This window comes from Budorcas taxicolor, chromosome 2 (assembly GCF_023091745.1).
Source record: "Budorcas taxicolor isolate Tak-1 chromosome 2, Takin1.1, whole genome shotgun sequence".
NCBI classification, from domain to species: Eukaryota; Metazoa; Chordata; class Mammalia; order Artiodactyla; family Bovidae; genus Budorcas; species Budorcas taxicolor.
In genome coordinates, this window is record NC_068911.1 from 15,908,711 (window position 1) to 15,933,699 (window position 24,989).

At 52.4% G+C, this 24,989-nt stretch overlaps 3 protein-coding genes across 3 annotated transcripts; 2 read left to right on the forward strand and 1 right to left on the reverse strand.

The window, feature by feature from the left end:
- The first annotated feature begins 739 nt into the window (after positions 1-739).
- LOC128043829 (cardiotrophin-2-like) lies at positions 740-10,898 on the forward strand. The gene is made up of 3 exons (XM_052636238.1): positions 740-863; positions 7,544-7,680; positions 10,440-10,898. The coding sequence occupies exons 1-3, from the start codon at positions 740-742 to the stop codon at positions 10,896-10,898; spliced, it is 720 nt and encodes a 239-aa protein (XP_052492198.1).
- Positions 10,899-11,847: 949 nt separating this feature from the next.
- Positions 11,848-15,730, reverse strand: CTF1 (cardiotrophin 1). The gene is made up of 3 exons (XM_052635565.1): positions 15,669-15,730; positions 14,379-14,497; positions 11,848-12,888 (listed from the first exon to the last, which is right to left on the reverse strand). The coding sequence occupies exons 1-3, from the start codon at positions 15,691-15,693 to the stop codon at positions 12,424-12,426; spliced, it is 609 nt and encodes a 202-aa protein (XP_052491525.1). The 5' UTR covers positions 15,694-15,730; the 3' UTR covers positions 11,848-12,423.
- Positions 15,731-18,208: 2,478 nt separating this feature from the next.
- BCL7C (BAF chromatin remodeling complex subunit BCL7C) lies at positions 18,209-22,820 on the forward strand. The gene is made up of 6 exons (XM_052658633.1): positions 18,209-18,360; positions 18,904-18,982; positions 19,340-19,448; positions 19,540-19,701; positions 21,789-21,874; positions 22,625-22,820. The coding sequence occupies exons 1-6, from the start codon at positions 18,269-18,271 to the stop codon at positions 22,748-22,750; spliced, it is 654 nt and encodes a 217-aa protein (XP_052514593.1). The 5' UTR covers positions 18,209-18,268; the 3' UTR covers positions 22,751-22,820.
- Positions 22,821-24,989: the final 2,169 nt, after the last annotated feature.

Genomic DNA, 24,989 nt, shown 5'->3' on the forward strand with positions numbered 1-24,989 from the left:
CTGTGGTGTCCAACCACATGTCCTCTGAAGGGGACACCAAAGGAACTGTGGGATGACAGGGACCAGCCCAGACATCAGAGCCTGTCCTGAGCCCAAGGCCTCTACAATTTATTCTGTGTGATCGTGACAAGTCATTGAATGTCATCTGTAAAAGTGGGAATAATAGCTATAAGACCTGCTTCCCAGGGTCATTACAAGGATTAAATGAGATAATATCTTTGTATCAAGTGACTAGTGACATAATAGAGGCTAAAAAATGGGATTCCTTTCCTTCCTCTGCACCTCATCTGTGAAATGTAGTCCCCGGTCAGTTTCCTGAAGAGAACTCAGGGGACAAGGACTGTGGAAAGTCTCACAGGTTGGAAAGCGTCAGGCCCGGAGGCTAGAGACACTGATAATGGTAAAGAGCTCTGACTTTGGAGCCCAATTCTAATCCTAGCTGTGTGACCCAGAACTAATCACGTAACCTTGCTGTGCCTCAATTTTCCTCATTTGTGAAATGGGGAAACAGTGCTAGCCACTCCATGGGGTTTTGTAAAGGATATGTTATTATATGGAAAGAGCTTAGAACAGGCCATCAGTCAGTGCTCAATGTTAGTGATGGGACTTCCCTGGTGGTCCAGTAATGAGGACTCCGTGCTTTCACTGCCAAGGACCTGGGTTCAATCCCTGGTCAGAGAATGAAGATTCCACAAGCCATGTGGCACAGCTGGAAAAGAAAAAAAAAGTATTAGAGATGATGATGATGAAGATGGCTGAGCCAAAGGACTGTGCCTTCCAGGAAGGCAGGATGCTACTGGGCCTGGTTCAGCCCATCCCGCCGCCGCAGCAGTGCTGCAGAGATGCAGTGAATGGAGTAGACGGTGCTGCTCCCTCTGACGGTCCCTGCCTTGGGCCCCCATGCTCTCACTGCTCGGTTGACCCATCACTCTGTCAAGACAAGGCACTGACACAGGCATTCCTGGAGATCAGGTGCAGACCACACTCCAGAGCCCCCCAGTTGGAACCAGTATGTTCCTGCCTTCGTTCACCCATTGCTCATGCAGGTGTCTCCTCTTTGGGTGGCCCGCTGCTGGGGCTATGGAGAACACCCTGCCTCCTGTCAGGGGGAGAGAGAGACCAAGAGATGGAGAACGACAGGGCATGGTGAGAAGGAAGTGGATGAGGGGAGGGTGGGGGCTCTGGGAGCCCTGAGGGGCAGAGGAGACAGAGAAAGCTTCCCTGAGAGGTGAAACCCAAGTTGAAGGTTAAAGTATGAGAAGGATTGTCAAGTAAAGGAGGAGCAGGCTCACTCTCTCTGCAGGGAGAGTCACAAGAGAGGGTAGTGCTGAGCAGGCATGCAAAGGACACATGGGTGATGCAGAAGGTAGGGAAACCAAGAAATAACGTTCAAGGCTGCACAGTGACTATGGGACTGAGGCCTTAAAAGCCAGACTACAGAGTTGGGGTTTTGTCCTGAGGGCAGTGGGCAGTCAAGGAAAGGTAAGGGGGTGGTGGGAGGGGGCAAGGCGACCCTTGATCTTTCCTATCCTGTCATATGTCACCAACAACCCATCTCTTTGCTCTGTCTAGCAGCTTGGTTTGTCCCTGAAACCTGCCAAGGATATTCCCAACCTCAGGGCCTTTGCACTGGCTTTTCTCTTTGCCTGGAGAGGTAGGAGTGAAGATTTGCTTGAATAGGGCTTAACATTGGAGTCAGAGGCTCTGGCTTGAATTCCTGTTTATTTGTTTTGAATGGGCCTCATGATGGAACCTGCTGGATGACATAGGGTCATGATTGAGCATCCTGGTGGACAGACAGAACTGATCTCTTGGGAACACTGTTGCCAAAATCTCAGCTCCAGGGGATCTTCCCCACTCAGGGACTGCTGACTCTTCAATTGCTAGGATTTCCCAGGCATCAGTTTCCGGTGAGACTGAAACAGAGATGGAGATGTGTGGGCTAGGAGGCGGGGCAGGATGAGGCGGCAGACCTTCTGACATCTGCCAAGACAAATGCCTTGCAAAAACGGAACTGGGCCTGGGATAGGGGTGGATTGCTTCTGTTGTGAAGGGCCTGTGAAGGGTCCAGAGAGCAAGTGAAGTTCCCAGGAGGAGGAGGAGATGGTGGGGTGGGCTCAGGGTGAGCCTGCCCTCTGGGGTGAGGCTCGGCCCAAGGTACCCTGCCCACATGTGAATAGCACGAGATCGCGTGTCTGGCTCCCTCCTCCCCTCCTGCCCTCCTCTTCTTCCTCCTCCTCCTCCACTACCTGGCCTGGCCCACGCCTCAGTGCACCCACTCAATGGGCCTAGTCTAATCCTCTGACATCACAGCCTGCCCAACACAGGCCCTCCCTGGCAGACTTGACAGGCCCCAGGCTTAGAGACCCAATTTAGGATCTCCCACCTCAGAACTTATCTCTTCCCTCAACCTCTTCCCTCCTTCAGCTCACAGCTCAGATTGGGCACACCCTAGAGTCAGTCCCAAACTGGGAGGGCAGGAGCCTACAATCTGTCCTGGCCTTGCTGTGTGACTCCAGGTAAGTACCTGCCCCTCTCTGGGCCTCAGTCTCCTTATCTAAATCTCCTCTACCATCACAGTTAATGACATCAACCTGTTTTGGCTTCCTCTCAGCACCTTGTAGCTTTAGGAAATTTTTTTTGTATGAGCTCACATGTTGGTTGTGGGGGACCACTGGACTGTGTGGCCCTTATTATTCACCCCAGTGCCAACTCACAGGAGGGGCTCCATCGACAGCTGCTGACTCAGGGTCTACATGGGTGAATGAATGAACAGATGTAGCTCCTGCCTTATGGTGGGGGCTCTGGATATGACTGTGTGTTCATAAGCACGGATGCATGTGCACTCCTGTGTTTGACGCTTCCTGGCAGGGTGTGTGGTGTAACACAGTTGGGGGCATGTCCACTGGGGTGTCAGCTCCACAAGGGCAGGGATTTGTGTCTGACTTCTTCCCTGCCCTACCCCACTCTATCTGGAACAGAGACAAGCACATGGCTAGAGTCAATACATCCTTGAGTGTAAAAACGTATGAAAGTGAATACACGTATCTGGTGTGGGTCCACGTGCCCACCTGTGCATATAGTACAGTATAGTGTTAGTCACTCGGTCATGCCTGACTCTGAGATCCCAGGGACTGTCACCCATCAGGCTCCTCTGTCCTTGGAATGTCCAGGCAAGAATACTGCAGTGGGTAGCCATTCTCTTCTCCAGGGGATCTTCCCCACCCAGGGATCCAACCTGAGTCTCCTAATTACAGGCAGATTCTTTACCGTCTGAGCCACCAGGGAAACCCAAGACATGTACATGGTGATGCCAAAAGCTCAGCTTCTCTGGACACTGGTGTCAGATCAAACTTCAGGGACAGAGATGGGGCTGAAGTCGAAAAGGAGAGCTTTATTGCTTTGCCAGGCAAAGGGGGATACAGCAAGCTTATGCTCTCAAAACCATGTCCCCCCTCAGGAAAATACTGAGAAGTTTTATAGTAAAAGAAGATGGGATCGGATCGGCTCGTGAACATTTTCCTGATGTTTGGTGGTGTCAGGTAGAAATTAATGTATTCAACCTTCAGGTCCAACGGGTCTGGGGTCTACATGTTTGAGGGCAGCATACCACAGCCTGTCCCGCCAGAAGGGGTTTCAGTACCTGCAAAATGCTTCAAAGATGTATGTATCTCATGTTCAGGCATGGGCATCTTGTCCCAAGGCTGCTCTTGATTTTATTTCTGCCTGGTTTTGCAATCCCTCCCTTCGTTAATGAACAGCTGCCCATTGGATTTCAGGGAAGATCATGGAGGCTGAATGAAGGCTGCCACGTGCAATATCAAAGAAATGGATGGTGGGTGGGTGCTTCCCTCGTGGCTCAGTGGTAAAGAATCCACCTGCCAATGTGGGAGACACAGGTTCACTTCTTCATCCCGGAAGATCCCACATGCCTCAGAGCAACTAAGTCTGTGAGCCACAACTACTGAGCCCTCACCCTAGAGCCCGTGTTCTAGAGGAACAAGAGAAGCCACCAAAGTGAGAAGCCTGTGCCCTGCAACGAAGAGTAGCCCCACTCGCTGCAACTAGAGAAAAAGTGCGCGCAGCCACAAAGATCCAGCATAGACAAAATAAATAAATTCATTTATATTTAAAATAAACTCCTCAAAAAAAAAAAAAAAGAAAAGAAATGAAGGACACAAAGGCCTTGAGACAAGGAGCCCCACAGGGCCCTGCACAGGATCACATGCTTCCAGGTCTAAGGGTGTGGGTGATGTTGCTTACACACCACCCCCCTGTCCCTTTTCCAAACTCCTCCAGAACCAGGGCCCAATGCCTGGGTCCCGATGGGGCGGAGCAGGGGGCCGCCTCCTTGAGGGAAACTGGATCCTAGGACGTGCAGAACGGCAGGGAGCAGGGCGGCCCCTTTGTCCCCAGGATAATCCCCTCCCTGCCTGGCTCCCTTTCTCCCAGCAACCCGAGTTAAAGTCAGATTTGGGGGGCTGTAGGGGACTAGGGTGTTACCTCAATGCCCCCGTCTTTAGTTGTCCCCTGCCTCAGGGGCTTCTGCACCTCCCCCCACAACCCCCAACGTATGACTTTCCCTCCCTCATGGGTGGCCCGAGGGCTCAGACCCAAGTATATAGCCACCTGAGGGGCAAGAAGACAGGTGTTGTAGAACCACTGAGAGACTGCAGAGAGGAAGGATCCAGGAGAGACCATGGATTATCATCTGATGGGTGAGTGAGGGAGACAGGGAGCCAGGGTCCTGAGACCAGGAGGGAGGGAGTACTGCCTGTGCCCTCTGGCCCATCTGACTCAGGTACCTGGCTGCTCTTGCATCTGCTGGGAACCTCCAAAGCCTTACACACTGAAGACTTCATTCATTATTCATTCATTCAAGACATACCTCTGGAGTGCCTATTAGGTGCTAGGTAGTAGCCTAGGTGGGCTTCACAGGTGGCACTAGTGATAAGAAACCTGCCTGCAATGCAGGAAACAAGAGACCTGGGTTTGATCTGTGAGTTGGAAAGATCCCCTAGAGGAGGGCATGGCAACCCACTCCAGTTTTCTTGCCTGGAGAATCTCATGAACAGAGGCTCCTGCTGGGCTACAGTCCACGGGGTAGCCAAGAGTTAGACACAACTGAAGTGACTAAGCACACACTCACAGGAGACTAAGAACTGGGGTCATTGTTGCTGTTTAGTTGCTAAGTCGTGTCCAACTCTTTGGGGACCCCATGGACTGTAGCCTTCCAGGGCCCTGTGTCCCTGGTATTTCCCAGCAAGACTACTGGAGTGGGCTGCCATTTCAGTCTCCGGGTGAACTTCTCCATTCGGGTATCAGACCCACATTACCCACATTGGCTGAGGCAGATTCTTTACCACTGAGCTGTCAGGGAAACCCAAGCACTGGGGACACAGCAGTAAAGAAACAGACAAAAAATGAGATTTATTTCTGCAGACAGACAGTCCATGTGATCATAAGTAAATTATCATGCCAGTGTGATTTCCCAGGTAGTGCTAGTAGTAAAGAATCTGCCTGTCAATGTAGAAGACATGAGACATGGGTTCGATCCCCGGGTTGGGAAGAACCCCTGGTGGAGGAAATGGCAACCCACTCCAATATTCTTGCCTGGAAAATTCCATGGACAGAGGAGCCTGGTGGGCTACAGTCCATGGGGTCACAAAGAGTCGCACTGGACTGAGCACCCACACAGACGTGATAGAATTTGCATACAGTGATCCAAGTTTGTTGAATGAATGAATGAACAGGGATTCCCCTCAGGCCTTCCCTTAAGTTCTGAACTTCTGGGAGTTCAGGAATGTAGACAGGGAAGCTAACGAAGCCATCCTGGTCTGCTTCTCATCTCCATCACTGCTCGTGACCTTACTTTTTTGTCTTCTTTTTAAATTTGGCTACACCAGGTTTTAGTTGGGGCAGGTGGGATCTAGTTCCCTGACCAGGGATTGAACCTGAGCGCCCTGCATTGGCAGTTCAGAGTCTTAGGCCTGGGACCGCCAGGGACATCCCCAGAGACCTTTTTGAGTTGAGCCCTGAAGAATCAGAAGGAGAAGCCCTGGGTGGGATTGGAAGGTGGTCCTGGCAGGGCCCTGCAACGGCAAAGTCTGAGTAGCGGATGCTGTGGAAAAGACGGGCCAGGCCTTGTAGCCCACAGTGAGGACTTTAATAGTCACTGTGTTAGGTGGGAGCCATGGGAAGGTTTGGACAAAGGAGGGATCTAGCTGGACTTGAAGAGCTTCCAGGTGGCAGAGGGAGACCAGGGTGGAAGCAGAGACAGCAGCGGGGAGAGACATAGCTTCTAGATGCATCTTTTACTTATTTATGGCTGTGCTGGGTCTTCGCTGCTGTGCTCAAGCTTTCTCTAGTTGCCGTGAGTGGCGGATACTCTCGAGCTGAGGTGCGTGGACTTCTCATTGCAGTAGTTTCTCCTGTTGCAGGCTCTAGGCACACAGCCTTCAGTAGTTGTGGCTCCCGGAGTCTAGGGCACAGGCTCAGTAGTTGTGCAAGGGCTTAAAGGTCGCTCCATGGTGTGTGGGATCTTCCCAGACCAGGGATCAAACATGTGTCTCGGGCGTTGGCAGGTATATCCTTTATCGCTGACCCAGCAGGGAAATCCACATTTTAAAATTTTGTATTGAAAATATCAGATAGGTACAGGGAGATGTGCACAAGTCCTAAGTATACAGATCAGCGAGCTTTCACAGAGTCTAGGTACACTTGTCACGAGTGCCTGGATGCAGAAACACAGACCCAGGGAGTTCCTGGTGGTCTGGTGGTTAGGATTCCGGGCTTTCACTGCCCAGGTTCAATCCCTGGTTGGGGAGCTGAGATCCTGCAAGCTTCACGGTGTGAACACAAACAAATACAAAAACTCACAGACCTCGTGGCCACCTTTTAAGGACAGAGCCAACAGGATTTAGTGTGGGGTGAACGTAGTGGGAGAGAGAGAATGAGGCGTCCAAGAGGACCCCGTGACTTTGATGTGAGTACCTGGAAGAATGGACATGCACTTTTCTCAGATGGAAATACCAGGGAAGGAGGGGAACAGGGCAGCTAGAGCTCAGCAGTGGATATTTTGACTTGAGATGCTCATTAATCTCCAAGGGAAAACATCAAGTGGGAAATTGAATACATGAGTCTGGAGATCAGGCGAATATTTTCTTTCTTTTAAATATTTATTTATATAAAATTGCATTTTAAAAGAAAAAAAAAATTGTCTTCTTTGGCTATGCTGGTTCTTAGTCGTGGCGGCATGCAAATTCTCAGTTGTAGTGTGCGTTTAGTTCCCTGACCAGGGATTGAACTCGGGGCCTCCTGCTTGGGAGCTCAGAGTCTTTAGCCACTCGACCATCAGAGAAGTCCCAGGGGAATACACTGAGCTAGAAAGAATCTGCTAACAGGGTATTCTGCCCTGAGTGGCACACACAAGACCGTTGTAAGCCACAAGGGCTGAATGCATATGAGGGGCTGTTATGATGAATGAGCGAATCGGCAGGGGAGGTCAGGGACTTGGTGCTGACCTCTGATTTCTTCCTGCCAGCCCTATTCTGCCTGCTGGCCCTGCTGCTGCCCCCTCTCCCTTTGGGAGCCCCCATGTCCACAGCTGAGTCTGTCAATCAAGCCTATAACCTGGCGCTCCACATGCAGACGCAGACTTCCACCCTGCTGCAGACTTACGTGAGTGACGGGCCGTGAGCAGGGGGCGAGGGGAGGCGGCTCTCACCCTCCTGGCCCAGCCCTGGGGAAGGGAGGCAGAACAAGGCTGGAAGAAGGCTCCTCCATGGCTCCTGGGCTCCAGGGGCTCTGCCAGCCAGAGACACGCCCACAGGAATGAGGTCACTCATGGCTGGGTGACCTTGGGCAGGTCATTCCTTCTTTCCCTGTCTTAGCTTCCTCATCTGCCAAATGGGATGCTGATGTGTCTTGGCTGACCTCTCAGGACTGTCAGAAGATTCAAAGGAAGCACCTAGGGGAAGTGCTTTACAGGCTCATGAGTCTGTGCATGACCACCTCTGCACTTGCTTTCGTGAGCCGATGCCATGCTGGGAGATTCAGCCTCATTATCTTACTGGCTCCTCAGATAGCTCTAGGAGGCAAAATTATGACCCATTTTTACAGATGAGAGAACTGAGGTGGCTTTTTTAGATTTTTTCAAAACTTTTTTCTATTTTTATTATGGTATTTGTTTTTGGCTGTGCTGGATCTTTGCTATTTAGTTTCGGCTCTTCTCTAGTTTCGGGGAAGGAAATGGCAATCTATTGCAGTACTCTTGCCTAGAAAATCCCAGGGACGAGGAGGCTGTTAGGCTACAGTCCATGGGATCTCAAAGAGTCGGACACGACTGAGCGACTTCACTCACTTCACTCACTTCGCTCACTTGGCTCACTTCACAGTTTATCACTGGAGAAGGAAATGGCAACCCACTCCAGTATTCTTGCCTGGAGAATCCCATGGACAGAGGAGCCTGGCGGGCCACGGTCCATGGGTCGCAGAGAGTCGGACACACCTCAAGTGACTCAGCACTGAGCACTTCTCTAGTTTTCCCGAGTGGCAGCTCCTCTCTAGTTGTGGTGTGCAGGCTTCTCATTGCAGCGGCTTCCCTCCTTGCTGAGCACAGGCTCTCGGGCTTACAAGGCTTCAGTACTTGGGGCATGTGGGCTCAGTAGTTGCGACTCCTTGGCTCTAGAGCACAGGCTCAGTAGTTGTGGCGCACGGGCTTAGTTGATCTAGGACGTGGCATCTTCCTGGATCAGGAACCCGTGTCTCCTGCATTGGCAGGAGGATTCTTATCCACAGAGCCACCAGGGAAGCCCTCTTTTTGATTTTGGATGTGGGCCGTTTTTAAAGTTCTTACTGAGTTTGTTACCATACTGCTTCTGTTTTATCCTTTGGGCTTCTTGGTTGCGAGGCAGGTGACATCTTAGCTCTTCAACCAGGGATTGAACCCACACCCCCTGCATTGCAGGGCAGAGTCTTAACCACTGGACCACGAGGGGAAGGCCAGAAATCTGAGGTCTAGAGGGGGAATAATTTACCTGAGGTCCCAAAACTGTCTGGAAGTTCAAAGCAGCAGCCTGCTGGCTGGGTCTGACCCACAGATGTTTTGTTTAGGCCATGCGATGCTTGTTCAAATGTTGAACCTGAAAACCTGTCCAAAACAGGCACAGGGGTCCTGCTGGCCTCCAGTCGCGGTGCCGCAGCCCCACCCCATCTGCTTCTTCTCCAGGTGACGGGACCCACCTGGCCCTGGAGGCCCTGGAGCTTGTGACTCTTCCACTGTACTATATTCTCGGCCCACGTGAAGTTACCGAACCTAGTTTCTTGTTTCCTTCTGTAAAATCTAGTTTCCTTCTCTGGGGCTGTGCTGGGTCCTCGTGGCTGTCACAGGCTTTCTGTAATTTCGGGAGCGGGGCCTCCTCTGCTTTGTGGTCTTGGGCTTCTCACTGCGGTGGCTTCTACTGTCACGAAGCATGTGCTCTAGGAGTGAGGGCTCAGGAGTTGCGGTCCCCAGGCTTAGTGGCCCCACGGCATGGGGGATCTTTCTGGAGCAGGGATCGAACCCACATCCCCTGCTTTGGCAGGCAGATTCTTAACCACTGAACCACCAGGGAAGTCCCTGCCTCTAATTTCTAGTCTCATATCTGCCACCATCCTCTGGGTAGCTTTGAGGACCCTGAGTTTCCCCATTTGTAAAATGGGGGTGTAGGACTAGGTGATCTATCAAGTACAGACTTTATCAGTGTGCACCAAAATTCTGTGGGTCTAGGTTTGTGGAGGTGAGAAATTTAATAAATTTAATTTTAAATAAATTAAATAAAAATTAAATTAATAAATTAAATAAGTAATAAATAATAACATTAATAATGATTAATAAATTAAATTAATGGATTTTATTTTATTTATTGAGTTAATACTCAGTAATCTTAGAGTTCAATTCAATATTGATTGAATATGAATGATTATTTAAAAGTGAACAAATATTAACCCCTCAAGAATGTGAATAAAAAGGAAATACGGCTTTAACCACATTGTCAATAATATATTTACCTTGCAAATATGGTGATAAGTATCATCATCATAGTGTTCATGATATTAATATAAAGACGTCATTAGTGAATGATATTAATGCCCTAATCGTATGCCAAGTGCTAAGTGCTTTATGTCTATTACATTTTATCATCTTCACCATTACAGCACCATGTGGGAATTACTGAAGCTGTGATTCAAAGTCGCACAAGTTGTATATGGAAGATGCTGAGTTGAAGCCTAAGAGAACTGGGGCTCTGTGCTAGAACCTTTCATCAACTCCCCGAGGCAGGGAATGGCGACTCCCCCTAGGAAGAGGCCAGTCTCATGGAAGGCAGATGTGAATTCAGGGGCACCCTAGGGCAGCGTTTGGATCCCCTCACTCTCATCTGTCTCTGTCTCTTGTGCAGCTCCAACACCAAGGCAGTCCCTTTAGTGATCCTGACTTCTCAATGCCCGAACTCTCGCTGAGAACCCTGCCTCCAACCGCCATGCCCTTTGCGATCTGGCATGGCCTGGAAGATGTAGTACGTCTGAGCCTCATCCAGGAGGCCTTCTGGTCCTTCAGCCAGCACCTCCTGCTTGCGATCACTGACCAGAGTGACCTGAGCCCTGGCAATTCCATCGTGGAGGATCAGCTTTGGGAAGCAAGACTCAAGGCCAAAGGCCTAGCGGGCAACTTGGCTGGCATCATGACTGCCCTGGGCCTGCCCACCCCCCCAGCAACCCCCCCCCTCGGTACTGTCCCCTTAGGGGACACGGCCTTCCAGAAGAAGTGTCGAGGATATGTAATAATCCGGGACTATGGCTTTTGGACAGACCGAGCTGTGACTTTCTTGGGTGAGCTCAAGGATAAATACTCTCAATAGAGGAGGTGGGACTTCCTCTTAGAGGATGCAACCCTTTCCCTTTCACAGCTGATTCTTTCCTGTTTTGTTTTGTTTTTTTTCTCACCAGCGATTCTTTTCTGCCTTGCTTCTTGGCTAGAAAGGAGACACATGTTGTCTAGCAGGGCTTGTGTACCACGTATCTGGGAACATTTCCTGGGGACCAGGCCTCTAGTCCTTATGCCTGGGCCTTCCTGCCCAGATCCTGTGGCCTCCCTTCCAGATCTGGGTGGGACTCCATGGACAGCAAGCATCTCATGAATTCCCATTCCAGTGGTACTGGTGGCTCACTTCCTGGGTGGAAAGAAATACCTCTTTGAAGAGGCTTTACTTACAGTCCATGGGGTCACAAAGAGGGGGACGTATCTGAGTGACAAACACTTTTCACTTTCACTTCCCACTCTACAGGGGGAGTACAGTTGGTCCCCTTCCTGTCATTTAGAGGAGGTCCAGGGACAGCCTTCTTGTCTCTATCGACCTCACTTCCTGCATGCAGATATGGACTTTCTGAGCAAGGAGGCCTCTCTTTTTTCTGGAGTTCCCTTCCTGCTCTAGACTACCTCTCTGATTGTGGCCACTGCTCCAACTTCCCATCTTACGGTGCTTCACTTCCTATTCAATGGATGTCTGACTCTTGAAAAGCTAAGGACCTGAGTCACATCTGTTTCTTGCTCAGGACACATCCACTTCCGGATGACAGATGGCATCCCAGCCCTGGGCTCTCCTGAAGCTCCTATTTATAGTGTGGCTTTTGCGGATGGCTGGGGGCACCAGGCCATACCCCAAGGATCTTATTCTCCTTAAGTGTGTCTCCCCATTTTCAATGACTGTATATACTAGTAAATTCAATATTCTTTTTATTTTTAAACATTTTATTTACAAAAAATTAATTTATTCTCGTAAATAAAACTCTTCAAAGGGGTGAGATTTTTTTTTTTTTTTTTTGTCTCCATAAACCTGACTTGAGGAGAAGGGAAGGTGTGGATTAGGGCAGAGGGAGGGGAAGGGGTGGAGGGCATCAAAGGGAGAGGCGGCAGGGCCACAAGGGGTGGGATGGGGGACGGGAGAGCAGCAGGTGGAGTGACCCCGGGCGAAGGTGGCTGAAATCTGTCTGGAGTAGCCCTTCCACCACAGGGCCAACAGGCGTGTTCCTGGCCAGGACACGACAGAGAGAAGGACAGAGGCAAACAGAGTGACAGGTGTCCCTTCCTTGAGATGAGGTGGAGATATGCACAGGTGACAGCGGGCCAAGAGGAAACAGGACACGGGAAGACAGAGATGCTCAGAGAGGCAGATGCAAGCGGTGGAGAAACTCGGGGGAGCAAGGACATGACAGATACGGGAAGTCGTAGAGGGAGACAAGAAGGACCCAGAGAGAAAAAGAGATGGAGAAGCGTCCAAAGAAAACAGAGACAGAAGCAGTCGGAGGTCAGAGAGACGCTGACAGAGATGGGGACAGACGGAGACGGCCGGGAGGGCACCGAGAGTTGGGCCGCGCGCCGGGCGCTCAGGCCGGGCCCCCGGGCGCCAGCTGGCCCAGGTCGGCCTCAGTGCGGCTCACCCACTCGAGGTAGAGGCCGCACACACGGAACCCCAGCACTTTGGCCGGGAAGACGCCTGCGGAGGCAGTGGCTGCGGCGACTGTGGCGGCCGCGGGTTCAGGCCGGGGCGCGCGACTCTCGGCCCCCAGCGCGGCCAGCACGGCCTCCACCGCGGCGCCCAGAGCCCGGACCTGGCGCGCCGCGTCCTCCAAACGCCCCAGCAGGCGCAGCGCGAGCGGGTTCAGCTCGCCCTGGAGGCGGCGCACGACGTCCAGCAGCGGCGGCAGCGCGGCCAGCGCCGCGGCGTCCAGCCGCAGTCGCTCGGGCACTGGCAGGCCAGCGTGGCCCGGGGCCGGGTCGCTCAGATCGGCCACCGGCAGCCGCGGGGGCGAGAAGCCGGGCAGCCCGAAGGGGTCTCCCTGGTGCTGCACCTGCGGAGACGAGGCAGTCAGGGCGGCTCCTCGGCTGCGAACTCAGCCCTCCACCGCTCTCCTGGGGCCTCAGTGTCCCCATTCTCACAAGTGACACACTGCCAACAGGACGGCTGTGTTTGAGAGAATAGAAAAGAACAAAAACCACCGTGGACTTTACACAGGGGCCTCTGTTTTCTCATCTACTCCATAGAGATTATAAACGTATCCATTTCTTAAGGTAGTTTTATGCGTGCTAAGAGGCTTAAGGCAGGTCCTGACTCATTGGAAGGGCACACACACAAAATGTTATCTCTTTTATTAATGCTGTCTTACAGACCCAGGTTCAAATCCTGTTCTCCACCACTCGCTAGCTGTGCAGTTGGGTGCAAAACCCTTTCCTTCTCTAAGCCTCAATGGTCTCTTCTATAAGACGAGGGACAGTTCTGTGTCCTTCCTTCCTACCAGGGACCTCTTGAGAATCACAGAAGATAGTGCAGGGGCCAAGGCCGTTTGACTCCCTTCCCCATCTTCCCCCACCTCTCTACCTGCTTAACACATAGCCAGGGACTCCATGAGTAACTGTCACGAGAATGAACAAATGAAAAGATAAAGGTGATCTGTAATTTGTAAAGATGCTATAACAATACTATTTATCCTTTGCTAACATGTTGCTTCTGGTTCAGGCACTGTGTCTCCTGCTTTAAACACACTATTCCTAATCTTCCCAATAGTGGATGTATTGACAATGGTGATAATTTCATAAATGAGGATACTCAGGCTGACCTGTCCCAGATCTAGGAAGGGGCAGAAACTGGAAGCTGAACCAAGGTTGGTAGGACTACAAACCTAGTTTTATTACCCTACTATTGCTGTCATAATTATTGTTATTATTTCTAATGTTATCATCACTGCCCAAGGTCACCAATCGGCAGGCTTGTAGTCTGTATGATTCAAAACTACAGGCTCCCTCCACTATACCAGAGTAATCTGGGGAACCACCTTGTTTCCTTGGTCAAGGTTCTCCGGTCAATCAAAGGTGTTGGCAAACCCCCCTCCTCTGTAAAAGTGCCCTCTTGGGATGGCATCCCTCTGCTCTAGATTGAAATGGCCCGTCTGCATGACACAGATAGGAGTTCATAGTTCCTCTTATTCAACTGCCTCCTTTGACACCTGGGGAGATCCAGGCTTACAGAGGTGATATGACAAGAACACACAGAGCCTAGAACCTAGGTTTTCTGACTCCCAGGCCAAACTCCCCTTCACTCTCTCAGGTTGCCTCTGTCTTAAAGCACCAAGGAGGGACCCTCTAAGGAGGGGCATTTGAGGCACAGAGAAAGTCCTCCTCCAATTTGCTGGATGATGACCAATGGTCAGTTACTGACCCCTCTTGGGAGCCCCAATTTCTGCAGTTGTGAAGAGAGGTTGAGAAAATGAATGGTCAAAGACCCCTTAATCTATACTTTCCCATTTCCCAGGCCCCTGGTACCCACACCCCCAATCCCACTCACATATTCCTGGAGAAGCTGCTCAGCATATTTGGTGAGGAGGCGGGCAAGGCTGTGTGTCTGTTGGATCTTGGCCTCCAAGTGGGGAAGGGGTGAGGCTGAGGAGTCAGCCTGGGGGTCCTCTGGTGGGAAAAGCAGGGGAGGAATGAGAGCACCCCAACCCCTTGCTTCTTGACTACTTCTTCCAGGCTCACTCTTCCTGAACCCAGAGGCTCCACTCTGAATTCTCCAATTTTTAAGCCAGACAGGCTCTGTCCCATTCTAACTGAGGGAGAATAGGGCACCAGACATTTGCCAAATGGTTGTTCCACCTGAAATGCATTCCCTGTCCCCAAACCATTGTTGAAATCCTATTAAAGCCAAACTCACATACAGCTTCATTAGTGTAGCCTCCAGATACACTCCTTTAAATTAACTTCTTCTTTCTACTAAGGGCCATTAGTTCATACTTCCAAGGTGGTTCTTTTGCTGGCTCCTTTATCTAGGAGAATCTGCCTCAGCCTGGGAGCCCTTGGAGGACAGGGCTCACATGTCTCTGTACCTCAGTGATTGTTGGTGGAATTCAGCATCATCAAAGCACAGAACTTCAAATTGAAACAAGCCTTTAAGCCCATTTTACAGATTAGGAGACTGACGTCCCATTCCTTCCCAGACGGCCCTACAGTGCAAGACCGTGGGCGGGGCACTGGGCCCCATCAGTGAATCAGTAACCCGCCTTAACCATCACAAGTTAGAGGTTGGCGCTCCGGAAGGAAGACTACATTTCCCGAGATGCTTAGCGCGCATGCACAGGGCATACTGGGGGATGTAGTCCTGGCCCGGCAACTTCCGCCCCGCCCCCAGCCAGAGTTTGCCCCGCGGGTCCCTATCCTTAACAGCCTCAACTTTCGCCTCTTGTTGTCATTCACCTACCCCTGTTGCCTAAAGACTTCCTCCCCTAACTTTACCCCTCTGGCTCCCAGTTCTGATTCTTTTCCGATACTCAGGATCCCGGCGTCCTGCTCCAGCCACGACCCCAGTCCTCCCCCAGCGTGTACTCGAACCGGTGATTTATCTCCTGAGCCCAAGTCTCTGAAGGCACAGCCCCAAGCCTGCTCTAAACTCTGGCCCTTGCCCCTTCCCACAGCTCACCCACAACTCACCCGCTCGTTACCTGACACCGCTGCCCTGTTCTCCCCCGCTCAGGCCGCTCCCTTCCCCGACTTAGGGGTGGCGGTGACCCGGACCCCAGCTTCCAGCCCTTCTGCCCCTGCTCCCCGCGGGCGCTCGGCATCCGACCCTTCAGCCCCTTACCCAGACTGCCCTCCCTCCGGCTCATGCTGGCCCCTGGCTGATCCTGGTTGCCTCCACGCCCCCCTTACGAAGGGGGGAGAAGGGGGAAAAGGGTAGGGGCGTGGCCCGGGCCTAGCCAATCAGGGCTCAGACCCCAACAATCTACCCCCTCCACACACACCCCCCACCCCACCCCCGCCGTCCCAGGCCGGATTCCTTGGCCCTTAGCTCACCTCTCTGCTTACTCGGCCTAGTCGCGAAGGGGACCTGAGGAGGGCAGCAGGTTGTCTGAAGAGTGGACTCGGGACCTCAGGCTTGGGGTGCCCGGGCCTTGGAGGCAGTCCTGAGGTCCGATGGGAGGAGAAGGCTCAGGCTCCGATCTGCGGCCCGGGCTGCTTTTCGGAGAAAGCTTGTTGGATGGGGGAGGGGAGTGAGGGGGTAGGAGAGGGCGCAGCTGGCAGGACAGGAATGTGCTGGCCCTTCCTCTTGTCTGGGGGAGGGGAAAGGCGGGTGCTTGAGAGGCCAAGGTAGGGGCCCTCAGGCTTAGACCACACCTGCCAGTATATACACTCCTGGCCTGTTTCAGATGCCTTCTGCCCTTGCTTTCACAGTCACACCTACTAGGGGACCACTCATCGCACCTGACCAGACCCAGTAAGAGAACTTCTGACACACCCGCATCTCCTGAAGAGTTCTCAAACAGAAACAAGCTTAAAAAGACAGGTACAGGGAGTCATACCCAAAGGTCAACCCACTAACCTGATGCAGAAAAATGCTCTAGGGTCTTTATGCATTTACTTATCCCCACACGTGGTTCCCAAGAACGCATTCTGTCCTGGGCTCTGTCACCCAGAAATGATGATCCATTCTTGGTCTCTGGGCCCCTAAGGAGCTCACAGTCTGATGGGGCGATCATAGACAACAGCATGTAGGGTTTGTGAATGAAGAAATTGGGAAGGAGACCTGTGAGTGTGGGAATATATTGCCATGAAGAGACAATTGCCAGAATAAAGGAAGAAAGGGATGAACTGGCAGAGGGCACAGCAGGTGAGGCCATCGTACTTATTAACAGAGACTGTTATTGGGTATTTACTGTGTGCAAGCCATTGTTCTAAGAGTTATACACGTATTAACTCATTCCCATGTTGTAGTTGAGGAAATAGAGATGTGACTTGTCCAAGGTCACTGGACAAGCAGAGGTAGAATTTTACCCCAGTAGTTTGGCTCCAGAAATGTTGACATAACCACCTTCCTATACCTTAATCCCTCTGAACATAGTCACTGGAAAACACACAGACACAGTAGCCACACCTTTGAAATACACACACATAGCCACACAAATTTAGCATGTCTGCTGATAAACACAGCTTCAAACAAAATCAGCCAAGACATACTCCATTTTAAGCAAACTTTTCATTCAAGTAGGGAAAAGTGCACACCATCATAAGCGTACAGCTCAACGAATTTTCCAAGAGTAAACGTGCCCTGGGAATCAGCACCAGATTAAGAAACAGAGCCTGACCCGTTCCCAGAACCCTCCTCTTAGCCCCTCCCAGTCCCGTGGGTGACCGCCCTCCTGATTTCTCACACCATTAATTGATGTTGTCGGTTCTGAACTTCATGTAAATGAAATCATACAATGTGTACTTCTGTATCCTACTCCTTTCATGAGACTTGTCTCCGTTGTTGGGGGTAGCAGGACCTCAGCCTTCTTGCTGGGTCCTCCATGGTGTAAACAGGCTACAGTTCACTTTCCGCTCCCCTGTCGATGGGTTGTTTCCAGTCTGAGGCTATTACAGAGATGAACATTCCAGGACAGGCCCCTTGGTGCTCATACCCACGCATTTCTGTCGGCTGTTAACGACCTAGGAGTGGAACTGTTGGATCATAGTTTCGCTGAATAACCGCCAGCTTTTCGAAGTAGTATCTCTACCAATTTACACTCCTCCAGAAATATGAGGGATCTAGTTGCTCTACTTCCTCGTCTTCACTTGGTAGGTTTCGTCGTTTTCATTTTAGCCGTTTTGGTGGGTGAAGAATCAGTTATATGCAGTGTCAGGCACGTAATTGGCACTCAGACTGTTGAATGAATGGATGAAGGGGTAGTAGAACAGTGTAGAACCTGATAGCCTGGCGAGAGAGACACACACCCACATCCACAGCGTCCCAGGGACGTCCCCACGCGCAGCGGTCTCACACGGGACATTGACCCTCTCGCGCCCCCTGGCGCCCACGTGGCTTGAACGCAAGGCCACAGCCCCGCCGCGCGCGTCCAGTCGCCCAGCTGCCCCCAACCTGCCTCTCGGCGGCGGGCAGGGGGCGCTGCGCGTCCGGGTGCCCCGAGGGGGCGGGCCCGGTTGGGGCGGGGCCGGCCGACTTCCAGGCCTGGGCTCTGGCCGCCCGCGCCGCCCGGCCGCTCCGGGGACTGGCCGGGGCGGGGCGCGGCGGCAGGAAGCGGGGCGGGGACTCGCGGAGGCGTTGGGGGAGCGAGGGAGGGCGCGACCAACTCCCGGAGGGACGACGGGCCGAGAGAGCGGCGCCCCGGCCTGGCGCCGAGCCTGAGCCCGCCGGACGGGAGGCGGCCCAGCCGCGGGCTCGGCCTGGGCCCCAGCCCCGCCAGCATGGCCGGCCGGACCGTGCGGGCCGAGACCCGGAGCCGGGCCAAGGATGACATCAAGAAGGTGATGGCGACCATCGAGAAGGTCCGGAGATGGTGAGCGCTGCCCCGGGGCCAGGGACGGGACCCGATGGGCCACTCCTCCCCCAGATAAGTCTACCCGCGCATCGCCAGCTGTGCCGCCCAGCTGCGCGCCGGAGCTGCGGGGCTCTGTCTTCCTTCTGGCTACACCCTGGGGTCTACAAAGCGTGTTCCCCAGTCCTGCCCTCCCGAAGCTGGAGCCCCCGTTTACGCCCCGCCCCCTGAAGCTTTGACACTCCTCCCGCGAGTGTGCTGGGGATCTTCATTGCTAAGATCCCCAGCCGGCCTCAGAGTCCGAGCTCTCCATGTGTATACCCCAGGGGTCTGCAGAGCCGCGACCCCAAGTCACACTCTCTCTAGAAGCAACTCCCCCCCAACCCTCGCCAATCTGTGCCCTCGGGTCTGCAGGTTTTCTCCCTCTAACTATGTCCTCTTAGCAAAAGTGCCCCTTCCATCAGGGCATCACCCCCACATCTCGGGGTATCCCCGGATGTGTCCCACTCCCGGGGTGGCCCTCCCCTCAGGCCTCTCTGACCCAATCCCCCCACTATCCCACAGGGAGAAGCGCTGGGTGACTGTGGGCGACACTTCCCTTCGTATCTTCAAGTGGGTGCCAGTGGTGGACCCCCAGGAGGAGGTGAGCAAGTCCCCCCCTCCCCCCACCCCCGTCCCAGGCCCTTCTTCTGTGTAACCTCGGGCAAGCCCCTCCCCACCCTGGCCTCCACCTCCAGTCTCCACTCAGAGCTCAAATGCAGGAGCACAGACAGATGTTAACAATTAATAGCAACTCCGCCTCTTCCCCTCCCCCCCCACCAGACCTCGGTCCCCCGCCGCCCCCACCTCCCGGGTTCAAGACCTAACCCAGCGTGCACAACCCGTCACCTCATGCAGGGCCTTCCGCTTCTCTCTGCCTCAGTTTCTTTATTTGCACAGTGGAGGCTTGGCAAGTGCTAACCAGAAAGCTGCCTCTGACCCTTAGCTCTCTAACCCCCAGGAGCGCCGGAGGGCAGGTGGAGGGGCAGAGAGATCCCGAGGCCGGGAGCGGAGGGGCAGAGGCGCCAGTCCCCGAGGGGGCGGCCCTCTCATCCTGCTGGATCTCAATGGTAGGTAGGGATGCTGGGATGTGGGGGGCTGTGGGCATTAAGGGAAGGGACTGGGGCACAGGCCCAACCTTTTGGCATTTTTCCCCCACAGATGAGAACAGTAACCAGAGTTTCCATTCGGAAGGCTCCCTGCAGAAGGGCACGGAGCCCAGCCCTGGGGGCACCCCCCAGCCCAGCCGCCCTGTGTCACCTGCTGGACCACCGGAAGGGGTCCCAGAGGATGCTCAGCCCCCACAGCTGGGCCAGGAGAGAGGTAGGACCAGGCGCCTCGCAGGAGCCCTCTCCACTCCAAAGTGGCAGCCACCAGCTTGCCCCTCTGCCAGCTCTTCCTCCTAAGTTGCCTCCCTGAGTTCTGTGGAAAGTCCCTGCCCTTCCTCTAGGGACTGTCTCTCTCCTTCTCAGGCTTCTTAGCTTCTGTGGATAGTTTATCACTGTCTGAGATTTTCATGTAGATTTAGCTTTGTACTAGTTAAATAGCTTTCTTTCCCCCTCATGTCAGCTTCCTGACTGTTGGGCCCACGTTGACCTTGTTCACTGGTATTATCCTCAGAACACCATGGAACACAGTAGGTGCTCGATAAGTATTTGCTGGGCCTTCCCTGGTGGCTCAGTCCATCGGGTCTCGAAAGAGTCAGACATGACTGGGTGACTAAACAACAGCCTGATACCTCAGCTGGTGAAGACTCCGCCTCCAATGCAGGAGACCTTGGTTCGATTCCTGGGTCGGGAAGATCCCCTGGAGAGGAAATGACAACCCGCTCCAGTATCCTTGCCAGGATAATCTCCTGGACAGTCCATGGGATCCCAAAGGGTTGGACATGACTGAACATGCGTGCACGATAAAACAATTGTGATACTCATAAGAGTGATTAATAATAAGTGATAATATAACTGCTAATATTTACTGAGCTAAGCACTTTCCATGTTTTATCTCATTTAATCTTCACTATACCCTTTGAGGGTTATGATCTCTATTTATAGATGAGAAACCAAAACTCATAGAGGTTAAGTAAATTACCTAAGCACACACAGCCAGTGAGCTAGGATCTTGGGCATGAGTCCTCCTCATGTGTCTTCCCCTAGAGTCAGTCCCCTGTCTGGTCAGATTCACTTCCCCGGTGTGTTTGCCTTCCCCTGCCTCCCCATCTCTGTCATCTCTCCCACCCACACCTGGCTCCAGCTTCAGCCTCCAGGATCTTCCCTCCTCCAGTCGTACGCCCACTGAGCACAAGTTTGGCAAGGTTCTTTTCCTGCTGCAAAGCCTTCAGTGACGCCCTATGACCTTTGACTCCTCAACCTGGCACTCTGGGCCCTTCATGAACTGTCCCCTACTGACCTCATTGTTCCCATCCAAGAACACCCTGATTTGGGCCTATGTTCCATGTCTAGATCATTCCACACACTTTTGTACCTTTACTAATATAAAAACAATAATTCGCATTTATCGAGCGCTTACTCTGTGCCAGGCCCCGTGCTAATGGCTTTTCCTGTCTCATTTAATCCTTAGAACAGTCTTGTGTGGTGATTACTAAGCATGTGGTGTAGTCACTCAGTTGTATCTAACTCTTTGCAACTCTTTAGACTTTAGCCCACCAGGCTCCTCTGTCCATGGGGATTTTCCAGGCAAGAATACTGGAATGGGTGGCCGTGTCCTCCTCCCGGGGATCTTCCCCACCCAGGAATTGAACCGGCATCTCCTGTGCCTCCTGCTTTACAAGCAGATTCTTTACCCGCTAAGCCAGCAGGGAGCCCAGTCATTACTATAATCATCCCCATTTTACAGACAGGAAAACAGGCTTAGAGAAATAAAGTTACTTGCCCAAGGTGAGAATTTGAACCCAGGTAGTCCGGGCTTCCCAGATGGCTCAGTGGTAAAGAACCCACCTGCCAATGCAGGAGACGTAAAGAGACACGGGTTTGATCCCTGAGTCAGGAAGATCCCCTGGATGGGGGCATGGCAGCCCACTCCAGTATTCTTGCCTGGAGAATCCCGTGGACAGAAGAACCTGGTGGGCTACAGTCCATAGGGTCGCACTAAGTCAGACACGAGTGAAGTGACTTAGCACCCACGCACGGAGTCCAACACCCAGATCTGTGCTTGCCGAGCTTCTGTTGCCTCTACCTGAAATGTACTCCAGCTGCGCATTTGTCTACCTGATCAAATCTACTCACTCGTCAAGATCCCACCTACGTGTCCTTCCTGTGTTTTCTTTCTGAGTTGCAGCCAGGGATCTGGCTCCCCACTCAGTGCTCCCACAGCCCACAGGCTTATGTTACTCGTGGGTTTCCCTCCTGGTCTCTGCAGTGGCTCAGGGAACGTCTGTTAATTTCATGTTTCAGATCCTGGAGGCGTACCTGCGGGCAGCACGGATGAACCCCCCATGCTGACCAAGGAGGAGCCTGTTCCAGAATTGTTGGAGGCTGAGGTGAGAGTGGCCACCTGGACTCCCAGGTCTTGGAGGAAATGGGGAGCTGTGGGGTCGCTAAAAGCTTGAGGGCTGCACTCTTGAGGTCAAGGTGGGAAATGTAGGCCTTGGATACAGCTAAAGGCTGGGTTCTTGGGACTGAAAAGAAAAGGGTGTTTTAGAAACAAAATCCTGCAGGCTGGATGGGGGCTGACTTGAGACCATTAAAAACCTGAAAAGCTCATGGTGCACCTTCAAGTTTTTTTTTTTAATCCTAAGTATGTAACTTAGCTTTAAAAAGTCTCCTACAAACTTCTGACTTTTCCTACAAGGACTACCGTGTGATACGTTTTCCAGAATTATCAGCTTCTTTCCCCCAGTGTTGTTTCCGGCGCCTTACTTAGTCTGCTTTCCAGGTGGCGCTAGCGGTAAGGAACCCACCTGCCAGTGCAGGAGACATAAGAGATGTGGGTTCAATCCCTGAGTCGGGAAGATCCCCTGGAGGAGGGCATGGCAACCCACTCCAGCATTCCTGCCTGGAGAACCCCATGGACAGAGGAGCCTGGTGGGCTATAGTCCATAGGGTTGCACAGAGTCGGACACAACTGAAGCGACTTAGCATACACACACTTTGCATCCTAGGGCCCCAGCCCTGGGCTAGACTCCCGAGTCGGGGAAGGGAGTGGAGTAGAGGCTTTGGAGAAGGCAGGGCTAGGAGCCTGCACTCCTGGGTTGGGGTGGAGCTCACGCCTGTCCACCCTTCCTCTCCAGGCCCCTGAAGCTTACCCCGTCTTTGAGCCCGTGCCATCTGTCCCCGAGGCAGCCCAGGGTGATCCCGAGGACTCGGAGGGCGCCCCCCCACTCAAGCGCATCTACCCAAATGCCCCTGACCCCTGAGAAGCCGGCCTGCCTGTCCTGTCGCCCCCGGGGCCCCTTTGGCTTTTTACAAATAAAGACCCTTTTGTAATTTTGTGTCATGTCGTTTCCCCGTCAGGGCTGGGGAGGGTCTTTGGAGACAGTTTTGTCTCACGCTCCAATTCTCAGAGGGGGTTACTGAGGCTCTAAGAGGATCTACCTATAGCTATACCCTGAGTCAGACATGGAAGGGGGGTTTGAGCCAGGATCCTGCCTCCCCCACCGTCTCTCCACTCTGTCTTGTCCCCCTTACTTTTGACCCTGCCTTTGGCTGTCCTGCTCTTGGGAATCCCCAGGACCCCTTTTCTTCCTGCTCAGTCCTGCCCAGGCCCAGCAATTACCAAAGCTCTGGGCTGCTAGGCGTGTGAGTCTCATTCACACACAGGAACATGGAGGCCTAGCGGGATTTGGGGGCCTGCGATGACCCAACCTGTTCCCTGCCCCGAGGAAGCTACCGTCTAGTGCCTCCCTGCCTCTGGTCAGCCATTCCTCCAGTGGACCCCGGCCCACACTCCTAGTGGAATCTTCCTTGTCCTCATCTCAATCGCCACCTCTTCCAGGAAGCCTTCCCTGACTGCAGGCTTAGTGAGTTTCTCCCACCGTTTGGGCCCCCACACCACCACCCCGTGTGTTTCTCTCCCTTTGTCTCAGTATTGATCAGGATGTTGGGGGATGGTGGATTTGTGCATCTGTCTCATCCACTAGGCTGTGGGCTACTGAGAGCAGAACTTGGTCCCAGCCATGCCTAGCAGCACACTCGGCATAGAACAATGATAGTAACTATTTGATGAATGAATGAATGAGCTGAGGCTCTCCAGGAAGGCTTCTCTGAGAAGGTGGCTGGTGAGCTGGACTCTGAGCCATGCACCTCAGCATGGTAGATCTGAAGTCAGAAGTCCTGGCTCTGTTACTCACTAGCCCTATGGCTCTATGCTGGGCTCCTTTCCCTCTCTGAGCTGTAGTTTGTTCATCTGACCAATGGGGACAATAGCTAGGCCTCATCTGCTGCAATGATTTGTGGGAACCTTCAAATAACATAAGAAACCTTCACTCTATGCCTGCCAGAGAGTCAGAGTCAGAGTCCTGTTTTTAACAAAGGAAGAGACTGAGGTTCAGAGAAGACCACACTGAAACTTTAAAGAACTTTTTAAAAAATTTAGGGGTATTTCCTGATAGCAGCTGCAGTAGTAATACTATTTGAGCTGGGCTGGCCAGGGGAGCCAGGTGTGCAGTGATGTGGTATAGTCATTTCTTGTTGTCGCCTAACAAATTAACACAATTTTCGTGGCTTAAAACAACACAGATTTATTACCTTAGCATTCTGGAGGACAGATTTCCAAAATTACTCTCAGTGAATTAAAATAAGTGTCAGCAGGGGCTCGTTCCTTCCAGGGCCTATAGGGGAGAGCGTGTGTGTTTGCCTTTCCTGGCTTCTGCGGTCCACCTGCAAGTTTTGTGGCCCTTGCCTCCATCTTCAAATCCATCAGCAAGAGTAGCATCCTCCAAACTCCCTTTCTCTCTCTGCTTCCATTGTTACCTTTTCTTCTCTGACTCTCCTGCCTCCCTCTATTAAAGACTCTGGTGATTACTTTGAACCTACAGGATAATCTAGGATAATCTTACTATCTCAAGATTCTTAATCACATCAGCAGAATCTTATTTGCCATGTAAAGTAACATCATCACAGATTCCAGAGATAGGGCATGGACATCTTTGGAGAGCCATGATTCAGCCCAGCACAAGTGGTACTAATCTCAACCGTTTTCGGGGTGTGTGGGTCATCTCATGTATCACCCCATGGGGTAACGAGAGTGCTCTGTAAAGTGCTTTGTATGGATTAGTACAGTATTAAGGCTCAGAATTCAGGCTCTGGGTTTGAATCTCAGCATTCCCATTCATTCTCTCTGTGACCTTGAGCAAGCGACTTAACCTCTCTGTGCCTCAGTTGTGTTATCTGTACAATGGAGATAATAGTAATATCAGCCTGGTGAGATGATTGTGAGGATTAAATGAAGGGATACATAGAAAGAGTTCTCAGCTTGGTACATAGTAAGTACTCAATAAATGGCTTTTGTTTTCCTTATTAGCCCATTTTATAGATGAGGATGTTCAGCAGTAGGGGTAGAGGGCAGAGACTCACTTGCCAGTGAGACTGGGAAAGAAGTTATTTCCAGGTAGCCTTTGAAAGGCTTAAGTTTGAGTCTCCCCCATTCCTATCCCT

Excerpts from the sequence above, each read along its gene's own strand:
- LOC128043829 (XM_052636238.1), top strand. The coding sequence starts at position 740 with ATGATGATGAAGATGGCTGAGCCAAAGGACTGTGCCTTCCAGGAAGGC. Across the intron at positions 864-7,543 it reads TGCAGTGAATGGAGTAGACG|CCCTATTCTGCCTGCTGGCC; the intron begins GTGCTGCTCCCT and ends TCTTCCTGCCAG. Across the intron at positions 7,681-10,439 it reads CCACCCTGCTGCAGACTTAC|CTCCAACACCAAGGCAGTCC; the intron begins GTGAGTGACGGG and ends TCTCTTGTGCAG.
- CTF1 (XM_052635565.1), bottom strand. The coding sequence starts at position 15,693 with ATGAGCCGGAGGGAGGGCAGTCTGG. Across the intron at positions 14,498-15,668 it reads CCGGAGGGAGGGCAGTCTGG|AGGACCCCCAGGCTGACTCC; the intron begins GTAAGGGGCTGA and ends TTTTCCCACCAG. Across the intron at positions 12,889-14,378 it reads AGCAGCTTCTCCAGGAATAT|GTGCAGCACCAGGGAGACCC; the intron begins GTGAGTGGGATT and ends TCGTCTCCGCAG.
- BCL7C (XM_052658633.1), top strand. The coding sequence starts at position 18,269 with ATGGCCGGCCGGACCGTGCGGGCCGAGACCCGGAGCCGGGCCAAGGAT. Across the intron at positions 19,702-21,788 it reads ACAGCTGGGCCAGGAGAGAG|ATCCTGGAGGCGTACCTGCG; the intron begins GTAGGACCAGGC and ends TTCATGTTTCAG. Across the intron at positions 21,875-22,624 it reads CAGAATTGTTGGAGGCTGAG|GCCCCTGAAGCTTACCCCGT; the intron begins GTGAGAGTGGCC and ends CTTCCTCTCCAG.